General features: G+C 37.9%; 2 protein-coding genes across 2 annotated transcripts; one reads left to right on the forward strand and one right to left on the reverse strand.

Annotated features, from left to right (window-relative positions):
* The first annotated feature begins 4,800 nt into the window (after window positions 1-4,800).
* On the forward strand, window positions 4,801-6,889 carry ISPF (isoprenoid F). Its single transcript, XM_048119106.2, has 3 exons — window positions 4,801-5,247; window positions 5,425-5,555; window positions 6,477-6,889. Exons 1-3 carry the CDS (start codon window positions 4,917-4,919, stop codon window positions 6,708-6,710), a joined length of 696 nt encoding a protein of 231 aa, XP_047975063.1. The 5' UTR covers window positions 4,801-4,916; the 3' UTR covers window positions 6,711-6,889.
* A 1,984-nt stretch (window positions 6,890-8,873) lies between these two features.
* On the reverse strand, window positions 8,874-11,263 carry LOC125219471 (pentatricopeptide repeat-containing protein At3g53360, mitochondrial-like). The gene has a single exon (XM_048121448.2). It carries the CDS (start codon window positions 11,171-11,173, stop codon window positions 9,092-9,094), a length of 2,082 nt encoding a protein of 693 aa, XP_047977405.1. The 5' UTR covers window positions 11,174-11,263; the 3' UTR covers window positions 8,874-9,091.
* Window positions 11,264-12,010: the final 747 nt, after the last annotated feature.

Here is a 12,010-nt window from a genome sequence, read left to right on the forward strand (position 1 = left end):
GGTACTGCCGAGATGACTAAGGTCTGGACCTCGCATCCCAGGCAGTAACGTCTGTGAAGGAACCTGGAGATTCATCCGCCAAGCTAACAAGGGAGGTGGTACCAGAGAATAAGCCAGAAGAATCGAGAAAAACATCAGGAGCAGACATGTCCCAACTCCCAAACAAAGGAACCCAATAGTGTAAAGAGGAAATTGATGTTGAAAGTGATAGGGTTGGCAGCGGAAGCACAAATAAATCAGAGAATCAGATCTATTTAGCAGATTATTCAGACAAATTCTATTCGCGCAATTATCACATGTATCATGCTCATAACTTGAATTAAAACATGCTTTTGATAATAGAAACCTAAAACATGCTTTTCTACGGAATAGAAGTTATACCTTCTTAATTCTCCAAAGAATCGTAGATGGCTTGCTACTTCTCCATGTGTCGATCTTCAATACTCGACCACTGATCTTCTAACTGGGCTGATCTCACCAGAACACTAGGACTCGAATAAAGAAGACAAAAAATTCTCACGAGGAGAGCTGAAGATTTCGAATTCCTCAAGGAGAGAGAGGACAAAAATTTCATATTAAAAATTAATAAATCTCTCTTCTGTCTATCATTTATTCTCCTATTTATATTAAGTTCATATTGTGCACAGTCAGAGATCTTTGGAAGGTTTTAGATATGGCCTCCCCCAGTAAGCTTTTTACTAATTAAATTGAACCCACAATTTAATACAAGCTTATATTGGAATATTATTATCAGCCACTACAGTAATAATATTGCACTGTCTATCCAAATCCGAAATTACAAGCAATCCGGATTTCCATTTTGCCTAAAACTTTATTTCCCACACTTAAGATAGAAATGTCCATTAATTAATTATTGTCTGCTATAGACGTAATTAATTAACTTCTTATTAATTTTAAGAGTGGATTCAGCACGAAACATATTTATTATTCATAGAGTAGTCAAACTCCAATTAGCTAGGTTCTGAATAATAAAACCTTGTTTCACGCTCCTCTTGAGGGCATTATCAAACGAGACTCACCTCGCGTGCGTTTCAACATAATAGCAATCCTAGCACCGCTATGCATTAATCACCACTACCCAATATATCAGGATTATTGGGTTACGAAAAACCACGCCATTTGATAAGTCAAAGTAGTGCATCATCAATATCGTATGCTCAATGCTAACATATGTAAATTAAGAAATAGTTATTTATCAAGACCTCATCTTTCAGTAGATAGCATAATGACAATGTCTTGCTGTTAGATCCATTCAGTGCTATACCATACCAATGTCATCTTATTTCAGTGCTATACCACTTGCAACCTATCTAGGTTGTGAAGTTCTATTTTTTCGTTGTTCAGAATTGACCATGTTACCTTAAAGTGGACGACGCCCACAACCGGTCTACTAAAACAAAGACTTAGACTTTGTTAAGTTTCTTATACATTTAAACATGTAGTAAAACAACCATTAAATGTAAAATAAAACAATATTATGACAAAAATAATCTGTTTTATTCCTTTGAAAATAAAATAAGAATTATTACAGTATCCAATCACTCGAAAGGTGATTTCTAGTATACAAAACTCTAACAGAAAGATGATCCAAAAGGGCAACAGCCGAAGCGCACATCGACGAGATGCTTAGTGCGCTAGCCAACGAAGCAAAAAGGGGCCAACAACGCTTCTGAGGCGGTAGAAATATCAACTGGAGAGGAAAAGGATACTCTTACAAAACCTGAGGAGGATACCCAATCAGTTAAAGCCCCATCAGAAGTCCACCAAGAAACGGAGCTCATAACACCAAACCCTACAAGCCGGGAGAAAGGGGGGACTCCTACAAAACCTGGGGAGAACCCAATTGTAGTTCCTCCTAGGCCAGTACGTGAGGTGGTTATGGAAGCCTAACCGGCCGCCCCTACTGCCCACGAAGAGCCGTCTGCATCGAAGAAAGTGAAGTCTGACAGTGAGGATGAAGAGGAACGTTACCAGCCAGAGAGAAAGAGAAAAGGGAAGGCACCAACACAGAAGAAACATAGCAGCAAAAAGCCAAGGACCACAACCGTAGTAATCCGCGAGCCTGAACAGGAGAGATGGCCGCCCAAGGAGGAGAGTAGTGACGAAGAATACACCTCCATCGATGAACCGGATTTTGAAGATGACGTGTCCTTGGAAGATGAGGAGTTTTGGGACCAACGGCTAGCTGATGAGCACTGCGAACTTGTTCACCCTCCCGTGGAGAGGGTGGAGTATCTGCCGTGGCAAGTGGAGCTTGATGACGACTTGATGGAGGATATGAAGCACTTCAACACAAAGAAGTTGCAGGATGCATTTAAGGAGAAAGATGACAACAACAAACAGGTCAAGTGCAGAAAGGTACTCCATTTTCCCTCTCTAGACGAGTTGGTAGCTCGCAACCCCTTTCTATCTTATATGCATGCTCTGGGATTTGATTGGTTGCTTGATAATGGAGACCGCACTATACCTGTTAGATTGACAAATGGGTTTTTCATCACGTTTAGATTTAATAATGACCTAGATGAGGTGTCTATCTCTTTTCGGGTATTTGGGAGGGAATTATCTATGAACCTGGACGAGTGGAAGGCAAGATTGAGAATGTGTATCTTAGAAGAGGCGATTAGTTCTGAGTGGAGGAACTGGGAGAGAGGCATACCTAGGAGGCACGTAGAATTTGAACCCCAAGCAGGTTGGGAAGAGTTGACTCACCCCGCTGCTAGCCAATTTGCTTCCACCACTCCTGTTCCATCCATTTCAATAGCCCTATCCTTCGCATTGTTCAACTATATCTGGACTATAACCTTCTGGGTCAAATAAACTCTGCCGTAAGGACATCCATGACTGAGTTGTACCTCTTATGGTGCGCGAGGCGCAGTAGGAGAGTATACTTAGGCTTTTGGACCGCATGTCGATGCCACCTAATTGCTACCTACCCAGCTAGGAGACTGTCCATGTGCAACATCTTGGGAGCTTTTGTGTGCAATAATATTGTGAAGATTGAAACTGAATCCCTCTCACCGATGTTTATGGTAGACCCCCCTAGCCTCTTTGATATACAATTCTTCACCCACACAAATACCGTTTATATAAGGGAAGACGTCCCCTATATTTATGCTATGGGTGAGGCCGCCATCCCCGCTGGTAGAGTGATTGCAAGCTAGGAAGGATAGGTACAAGAGTGGAGACAAGCCGAGCTGGAGAGGGCGGCGGCATACATGGCGGCAGAGAACAGAGAGACTCGGACCCAGATAACAAGGTTGGCAGACATGATGAAGGACCTGTTTAAGGAGTTAGCGAGAAGAAAGAAAGAGGATGCGGCTGGAACGAGTGGCCAGGCAGGCCAAGTGAACGAAGCACAAGAACCAGAAGGAGAAGGTGATGACTCCCAGGAAGAGGAGGAGAATGCAAGTGAACAACCCCAGGATGTACCAGAGGAAACGACTGCACCGAGCTCCGTACCAAGGAGGAGCCAATGTAAGAGATGGCCGACCACACCGACTGACCCGTTAGTTTTTCTTTTTAATTTTTCTGTTTTTCTTTATTTTATTTTATAGTTTTGGTAGTGTTATCTTAATTATATGTTTTTAGCATGCGCAAATCCCCCATTCATAACACTTAGCCTATCTAATAGTCTAAGTGTGAGAAGACATGGTTTTCAATGTTTGATGCATGTGTAAATGTTTTCTGTGTTGTTTTACCTTTTATCTTCAGTGAGTCTTAATATTCTCTCACTTAGCCTATTACATAAAGAAGCTTATAAATAAGCTTGACTCTCTATCCTATTACAAGCTTACATAGTGAAAACGAAAGAGAATAACATAGCTAGAAATATGGTTAAAAATGACTCGTATTGTCGAACATAATCCTGATAGCTATCAGGTGGCTTAGTTACTCGATGAGGTCTCTGATTCTGTTGTACTCGGTCTTGGTTGCCTCCTTTGTAGGCTATGTATCCTCTTCACGTATATCCTCAATGATGGGTTTATCGTCAGTTTCCGAAATAGGGACAATCGTATCAGATGCGTACGGAGAATGAAATTCGGTAAATTATACTCCCCCCGTCCCAATAAATATGAAACATTTGCTTCACGAGATTTTATGTAGTGTTTTTTTTTGAGTTAAAGAAGAGAGAGTAAAGTAAAAAAAATGAAAAAGTAGAAATAAAGTTATTTTTATTTTAAAAAACATTTAATTTCTAATGGGACAATAAAAAAAAACGTTTCATTTTCAATTGGACCTATGGATATATGCATAGAAAAATGCAATACAATAAACTTCACCTATAATTGATGATAGTAGGAGTATTAATTACTCCATCCGTTCCACATTTGGAGTCACTTATTGTTATGGCTCGGATTTTAAGAAAGAGTTGAAGTGTGTAATAAATGAAGTGAGATGGTGAAGTGTGTAATAAATGAAGTGAGACGGTAGAATGTGTAATAAATGAAGTGAGATGGTGGAGTTGGTTGAAGGTGAGTCTTTTTGACTTTTGATTTTTATTTTGATATATTTTAACGTAGATAATGACATTTTTATATAATTTTGATAAAGAATGGGGTAAAATTGTATGACGAAAATTCTAAAAGTGATTCTTAAACTGGAACGGACTTTTATAGCAAAAAGTGATTCTTAATCTTGGACGGAGAGAGTAATTAATAAAAAGACGGCTGGAAACTCCCTAGTCGCACCGGCGCTGTGGAATATGACCAATAATTTAAGAATAATTGACTGCTGCAATAAATAAACACTTATTCCAAACATACAGAAAAAAAAAGATTTTAATATTTCCACCCTCGTTTTCCTTCCCAACATAATTCAGGCATCTTTAATAATATCATCAGAGCTTACTCAGATATTTCCATTTCCATTTCCATTTCCAACCAGAGTTCTTCGATATGGCCATGGCTGCTGCTTCCCTCTGCTACGCTGCCCCGCTCCCCATCAACACCTCCTCAAAGCAACTCGCCCTCCAACCACCCGCATCGGGACCTTGCTTGCCCCGAAAATTGCTGCTTCCCTCCTTGAAATTCACCGCCAGGCCGACGCTAGCTTCCGCCGCGACCACGGTTGGAGTAGAGCCTCAATCCGGAGCTGCAAATCCTCCCAAGCTTCTACCTTTCCGCGTCGGCCATGGATTTGACCTTCATCGCCTCGAACCGGGGTATCCCCTCATTATCGGCGGCATCGATATTCCTCACGATCGAGGCTGCGAAGCTCACTCCGACGGTACATCTAATTATATATATGTATAAACCCCCCAATTTCAATTGCTTTGAATTCAATTCAATTGTTAGGTTTAGGTTTTTATTATTCAACCCTGACTCCTTATGTAAGTTCACCCTCCCTATCTTGTTTAAATCGAGATTGATATAATTATGTGCAATTTTGTGTTGTTAATTTTAGGTGATGTATTGCTGCACTGTGTTGTTGATGCAATATTGGGGGCGCTTGGCCTCCCAGATATAGGTCAGATATTTCCAGACACAGATCCCAAGTGGAAAGGCGCAGCATCTTGTGTTTTTGTGGAGGAGGCAGTGAGTTCACTTCAAAATCCCAATATCATAATCCTTCATCTTTCTATATAGGAGTATGATTTAGTTAGTAAAATTACATTAACTACATAATGCTTTGTTTCTATCACACATTCACATACACACCAACTTTGCTCTGATTTTTTGCTTTTAAATTTTCTTCACAAATATACATTGTTTACAAATTTCTCTTGATTTTACTACTTTTGGGCGAAATTGAAGCTGACATGGAAAATAATTGTATGGCTATTTGTGTGTCGGGAAATTTGGGCAATTTAGTCAGAAAAAGTAAAATTTTGGGGAATATTACAAACTAAGTAAAATTTGTGTATTCTATGACAATTTAAGCTCATTGTAAAACCAAACTTGGTGCAAAGTTCATGTATTTTAAACTGATTGACCCTTTTATCTTGTTGGAAGGATAAGGATTTTAGTGACAAAATTATGACTCATCCTTATTAGCCTGCCAGAACATTGCTTTTTTTTTTATAGAGAGAAAAATCCATACCTCCTTTATCTTAATGCTCCTCAGCTTAGTAGACTCAAAATAGTTGCTAACTTCATCAAAATTTGTTTTTAGATCGTGCTGAATGACAAGATGCTTGTTGTAGAATAGAGGAATAATAAGAAACAGAGCTTTCGAAGTCTATTTTTCATTGCTATTACTTTAGCTCTTCGTTTGTTTGATTTTGTGCTGTAACTTTGACATTACCATAAGGGGGCATTTAGTTTTTATTATTGGTATATATATGATTAATAAGTATTTACCAGGATTCCTCCAATTCTACCTTTTAAATGGGATATGAATCCAACAAAATTTGCTGACATGGTATAAATTGTCAAGGGCCTGGAGATATCTCAAAGTCTTAATCCACGCTCATTGCATTTATGAATTATTAACGCTATTATTCTACTGCATGTTAGGTTCGGCTAATGCACGAGGCAGGCTACGAACTAGGTAACTTAGACGCCACATTGATTCTCCAAAGACCAAAACTGAGCCCTCATAAGGAGGCTATACGGGAGAATTTATGCAAGCTACTTGGTGCGGACCCTTCGGCTGTGAACCTCAAGGCAAAAACTCATGAAAAGGTAGACAGTCTTGGGGAGAACCGGAGTATAGCAGCACATACAGTTGTTCTCCTTTTTAGGAAGTGATGTGATGATACATATATGTTTGGCTTATAATTTAAACACATAAAATGTATTGATTGTGTTTACATCTGTGGCTTCTCAGAATAAAGTCTGGTATTATAGACGCATTTGTTTAGTTATTGCAACTGATGGACAACGCAATCAAATTGTTTAAAAGTATGAAAGATTATATGATTGTGTTAGTTTCTTACTATTTCTTTTGCTGGTAGTTTCTGACCGTTCACTAGTTATCGAAATTATTCTAACATCAGATTAAAACCCAGAAACTGAAAATTGAAAACAGATTTGGATTTTGGTCCCATTCTATGGAAACTAGCAGCCGCATGCTCATACAATGAAATAAATGAACACTCGAAAATGAAAAAAAGCAACTGTTGAATTTAATATTAGTATATTTTAATTATTAAAGGTACAATAATTTTAAATCATTATTTATCAAACAAGACATTGATTTGAAGAAGAACAAATACGGATGCTTGATTAATTTGACAAAATACTCGACTTTTCTTGAAATATTATACTCCCTATTCTACATGTTTTGTTTATGCGTATCATGAATTAGTATTTACTCCTACTAAGTTTCTTCAGTTTTTTAGATTAACTTTCTAAAATTCAATGATTAGATTTTATTTTCTTAAATGAAATAAAACTTTTAGAACATTTCCATTTTATTTTTGTAAAGCTTGTATATATTGTTAATGAATTAGGTACCCGTAAATTAATTTTTGAAGTATATGATACTATGATAGTTTTGCCAAATAATAGTATTATATATATAGTGGCAGGAAGTGGTTCAGTTGGAAATTACTCCCTCCGGCTCGGCTCTCTTAGTCAACATGAGATTTTAGGAGTTATTGATTGATGTGGTTAATTTGAGATGAAAGAGTTAGGTATAAGTATTAAATGGAAGGAGTAGGTTATCCCTTTAAAAATGAAACATTTCATAAAATAGAATTAATTCTATTTCCACTTTTTCATCTTTTTTACTTTACTTTCTCTTCATTAACTTACAAAATAACATTACAAAAATCACATATTGAGTCATAAATGTATCATATTTAATGGGACGAAGGAAGTATTTACTAAACCCTGAGCAGGAAATCACCAAGCACCTATTTAATCAATTTTGAAAGGTGTGGAATATTGTTTGAAATATGATTTCATAAATTGCTAACCAGGCTTTTTGTGGAACTTTTTATCTGGCATTTTTATAAATAAACATCAAGTCACTCTATTATTTTGAATATAACTATTTTCATTTTATCATAAAACTGGAAAATAAATACTCACATTTATCTATTACATTATAATTACTTTCTCTATTTAATACATACAACAAAATCTTCTAAAATTTTGTGTGATCGTCCAAATATATCATCTAATTTAGGACTATAGAACATGACGTAGGTGAATTAGGAAGTGGAATGGGAAGTTAGAAATGTCAGATGCTACTTCTAGATATAGAGGTAAACTCTTTTTTTCACTTCCTTGGCTTATTACTAAATATCAAAACATATTATTTTTACTATATTCTCTCTTATTTTATTCTTTTTATTTAACGTAAAAAAAAAGTTGTCATCTTGGGATGGAGTAATTTTTTGATACCATTTATTCTTTTCATTTAACTTACAATTTTTAATTTTCTTGAATAATCTTCTTTTAATTACTAATATGCCATCAGATGGTGGATAATTGCTAGAAGAATTCGAAGACGAAATCCATAAGAAAAGTCAAACTCATTTTCAGTGGAAAGCAAATAGGATGGCACTACTAATGCAATTTGCCGGTAAAACTACCATATACGTACAATTTTGTGATGATTCAGATCAATGTATATGATGTCATATAATATGAAATCTTGAAATGCAATACTCCCTTTAGTCCGTGATTAAATGTTCCATATTTGATCGACATGAGTTTTAAGAAATTGTTTGACTTTATGTAGTAAAGTGAGTAGAAAAGTGAGTGGAATGTGAACCATACTTTTATATATTAGTTTTATAATAAAATGTATGTGGAATGCATTAGTGGAATGTACAATCCACTTAACAAATATAGATCAAATGATATGAGACATTCTTAATCTAACTTTGTACGATCTATCTTTGTACGATCTATATAGATTATGTGTACAAAGATGGATTGTGCATCAAGACATAACAAATATAGATCAAAATCCACAAGTTTGAATACAGTGACACATGATAGATTAAATTCATTTATATTTTACATACAGAGAAACACTAGAGCTCACATCTTGAATGAAAATATATAGGCTTGTGCATCAAGACATATGAACTAAACTTTAACTACTTTACAAACAAATATTTACTTGTCTGCAAATCATCATATGCCTCAACCTTGATCAACTGAAGCTGCTTCTTCTAAGTTAACAAAATCAAATCACCCGGTCCATCATTGAGCATATGAATCTTCAAGCGCCCTACAACATCGTAGATCATCTCCCTCTCCGGATGCCTCGTGTCACCTGCAAAGAAATCAAACTCAAATCCCTCAACATTCACACTACTCCACCCCCCTTCCTTCCTCAACCTCGTTGCACCTCTCAATTCCACTACTTTCTCCCATTTCCCAGCAGCAGCATATGCATTCGCCAACGCAACTCTCCAGATGCTACTACAAGGTTCCAGAGCTGCAAGCTCTTCCCCCGCCCTCTCAGCTAGTGCCACGTTACCAACAACCACACAAGCACTCAACAGAGCTCCCCAAATATCAGAGCCAGGCCGCATTGGCATCTTCTCAATGAAGGCCATTGCTTCGTTCACTCTCCCTGCTCTCCCCAACAGATCAACCATACAAGCATAATGCTCCATGTTTCGACTCACTCCACGCTGCTTCTCCATCGATTGAAAAATGGCAAAACCTTCTTTAACCAATCCAGCATGAGCACAAGCTGAGAGAGCATTGGTGAATGTTATAGCATTCAGTTTCTTGGTCCCTTCCCTTTCGAGCTCCTTGAACACCTTCTCTGCAGATGCCCCATCTCCATTAACACCATATGCTGTGATCATTGAGTTCCACGAGCCAACATCTCTTTGGTGCATCCCCTCGAAAACACACTCAGCCAAATCTAGTCTCCCCGACTTTGCATACATATCTATCAGAGCATTTTGCACAAAGATATCACCAAGCAACCCTGTTTTCATCGAGTAACCATGAAGAACTCGGCCTTCCCTAATCCGCGCCAGCTCAGAACAAGCTTCAAGAGATGTAAGCAACGTGACAAAATCGATCTCTCTCAAACCTTCTCCGTGACTCTCACGAAGGAGTCTCAGTGCATCAGCAGCCTGAGCATTTTTCACGAAGCATTTCATAATTGTGTTCCAAGAAACAATGTCTCTCTCGGCCATTGATCTAAAGATGAGCAACGAAGAATGAACAAATCCGTGTGCAGCATACATGTTCATAAGTGAATTCTCAGCAACGGTGCAAGGAAGAAAGCCGTGTTTAATCAAGTATCCATGAACCTCTTTCCCTAGCTTTAACCTTCCACAGCCATGTAGAAGGTTTGCCATAGTCTCAGGACTAGGATGCAAACCCTCACTACCAAAGCAGAAACAACGAAAGACTCTCATAGCCTCGTTGAAGTATCCATTTGTAGAGTACATCTCAATCAGCGAATTCAAAACTAAACAACTCATCCACCAATTCCCTTTCAACACCAATCCATGAATCCACTGCATAATTCCATAGATGCCGATCTCCGAGCATGCCTGCAACACAGTAACCATTGCGATATCATTAGGCACGACTCCATCTTCCTGCATTCTGCAAAACAGCGCTATCCCCCTCTCGGAATCACCACTTCTTATGCAACCAGACACGACACAAGTCCACGAAACAACGTCTTCTGCGCAGAGCCTGAGCAGAAGCTTCTCCGCAGTCGTAAGCATCCCTACTTTGGCATACGCATCGATCAAACAATTCCGCAAGAAGCTATCCGATAAGAGGCCGCTTGTAATCGCGTGAGAATGAACAGCTTCGATCAAATTCACATCACCGCCTCTAAACGCGCAAGCATGGAGAAGCACTGCCAGTGTGAACTCGTTGGGGTTGAGATGCTCCACCATTCTTGAAAACAGCAGCATCGCTTGATCGAGGCGTGAGCTGCGATGATAGGCCGACATCATGGTGGTCCATGATACGATAGTTGTGTGAGGCATTGTGTCGAACAGGTTGCGTGCGTCGTGTATGCGATCGCATTTTGAGTACATGTTGAGTAGTGAATTGGATATAAAAACATCGGTGTGGAGTCCTGATTTGAGGATTTGGGCGTGGAGGGAAGAACCCGCTTTGAGGTCTTGGTTTTCGACGCATCTACGCAGTGAAACAAGTGTGTCTGCGAAAATGTTTGATGGAGAATGTTGCGATAATGAGAGGCTGAGTTTTGGATTTGGAGAAGATGCTGATATGATTCTATGATGATTCATATGTGTAGAATACATTTTTTTTGATGTGAATCAAATTATAGAAAAACTATTACATTATCTTAACATACTTTTTAAGGTGACCTTATTTTGAAATATCATAGGAAAAAAACCAAGATATAAAAGAGAGCGGAGAAAGGATAAATGGTCCAAATATGAATAGTAATCAACGCTCCAAGATTAACCTTTTTGAGAGATTGAATACGGGTCTCAAATCTCAATTAGCTTACCTTTCAAAATTTGACATTAAATTCGCTCATCTTTCAGAATATGGGATCGAAACATGCGAATTTTTCGGAATAAGGGATTTTTACTTTTAATATTTTTATCTTCTTTTTTCTTGTTATCTTTCCCAAATTTATCAATTGACCAAATTACCCACATCAATTTTTCTCATATTATTTTTCTGATTTCGTAATTTATTTTCTAATCTCTCTCTAACCGGTAAGGATTTCCTAATCCACTTTTCCTCCTCCATTCCTAATCCACAAATTAAAATTGACATATGGATCTATTTTTATACATATAAAAAAGTCTACTAAAAGCCTACTCTACTCCTAATCCATGAATGTGCCGCACTAAATATCACCAAAATATCAAAACAACCTTCAAAACAATTTCTCCCAATGTCTTCCCTAACGAGAAGCTGGTTCTCTCACCTAAAGTTTCTGAAAACTAATTTATGAAAAGAGCTATGAAAGGAACACAATCAATTCGCTGCCACATACAAATTCCTTACACGTTCCTTACATGTACAAATTCCTTAGATATATACTCCAGTACATATTCACTACACAACCAAAGTTGCTAAAGACACTAAATCACTGCTACTTACAAATTCCTTTAATCACAGTA

Source organism: Salvia hispanica, chromosome 1 (assembly GCF_029641045.1).
Source record: "Salvia hispanica isolate PSC_SH4W2 chromosome 1, Shi_PSC_v1, whole genome shotgun sequence".
NCBI lineage: Eukaryota > Viridiplantae > Streptophyta > Magnoliopsida > Lamiales > Lamiaceae > Salvia > Salvia hispanica.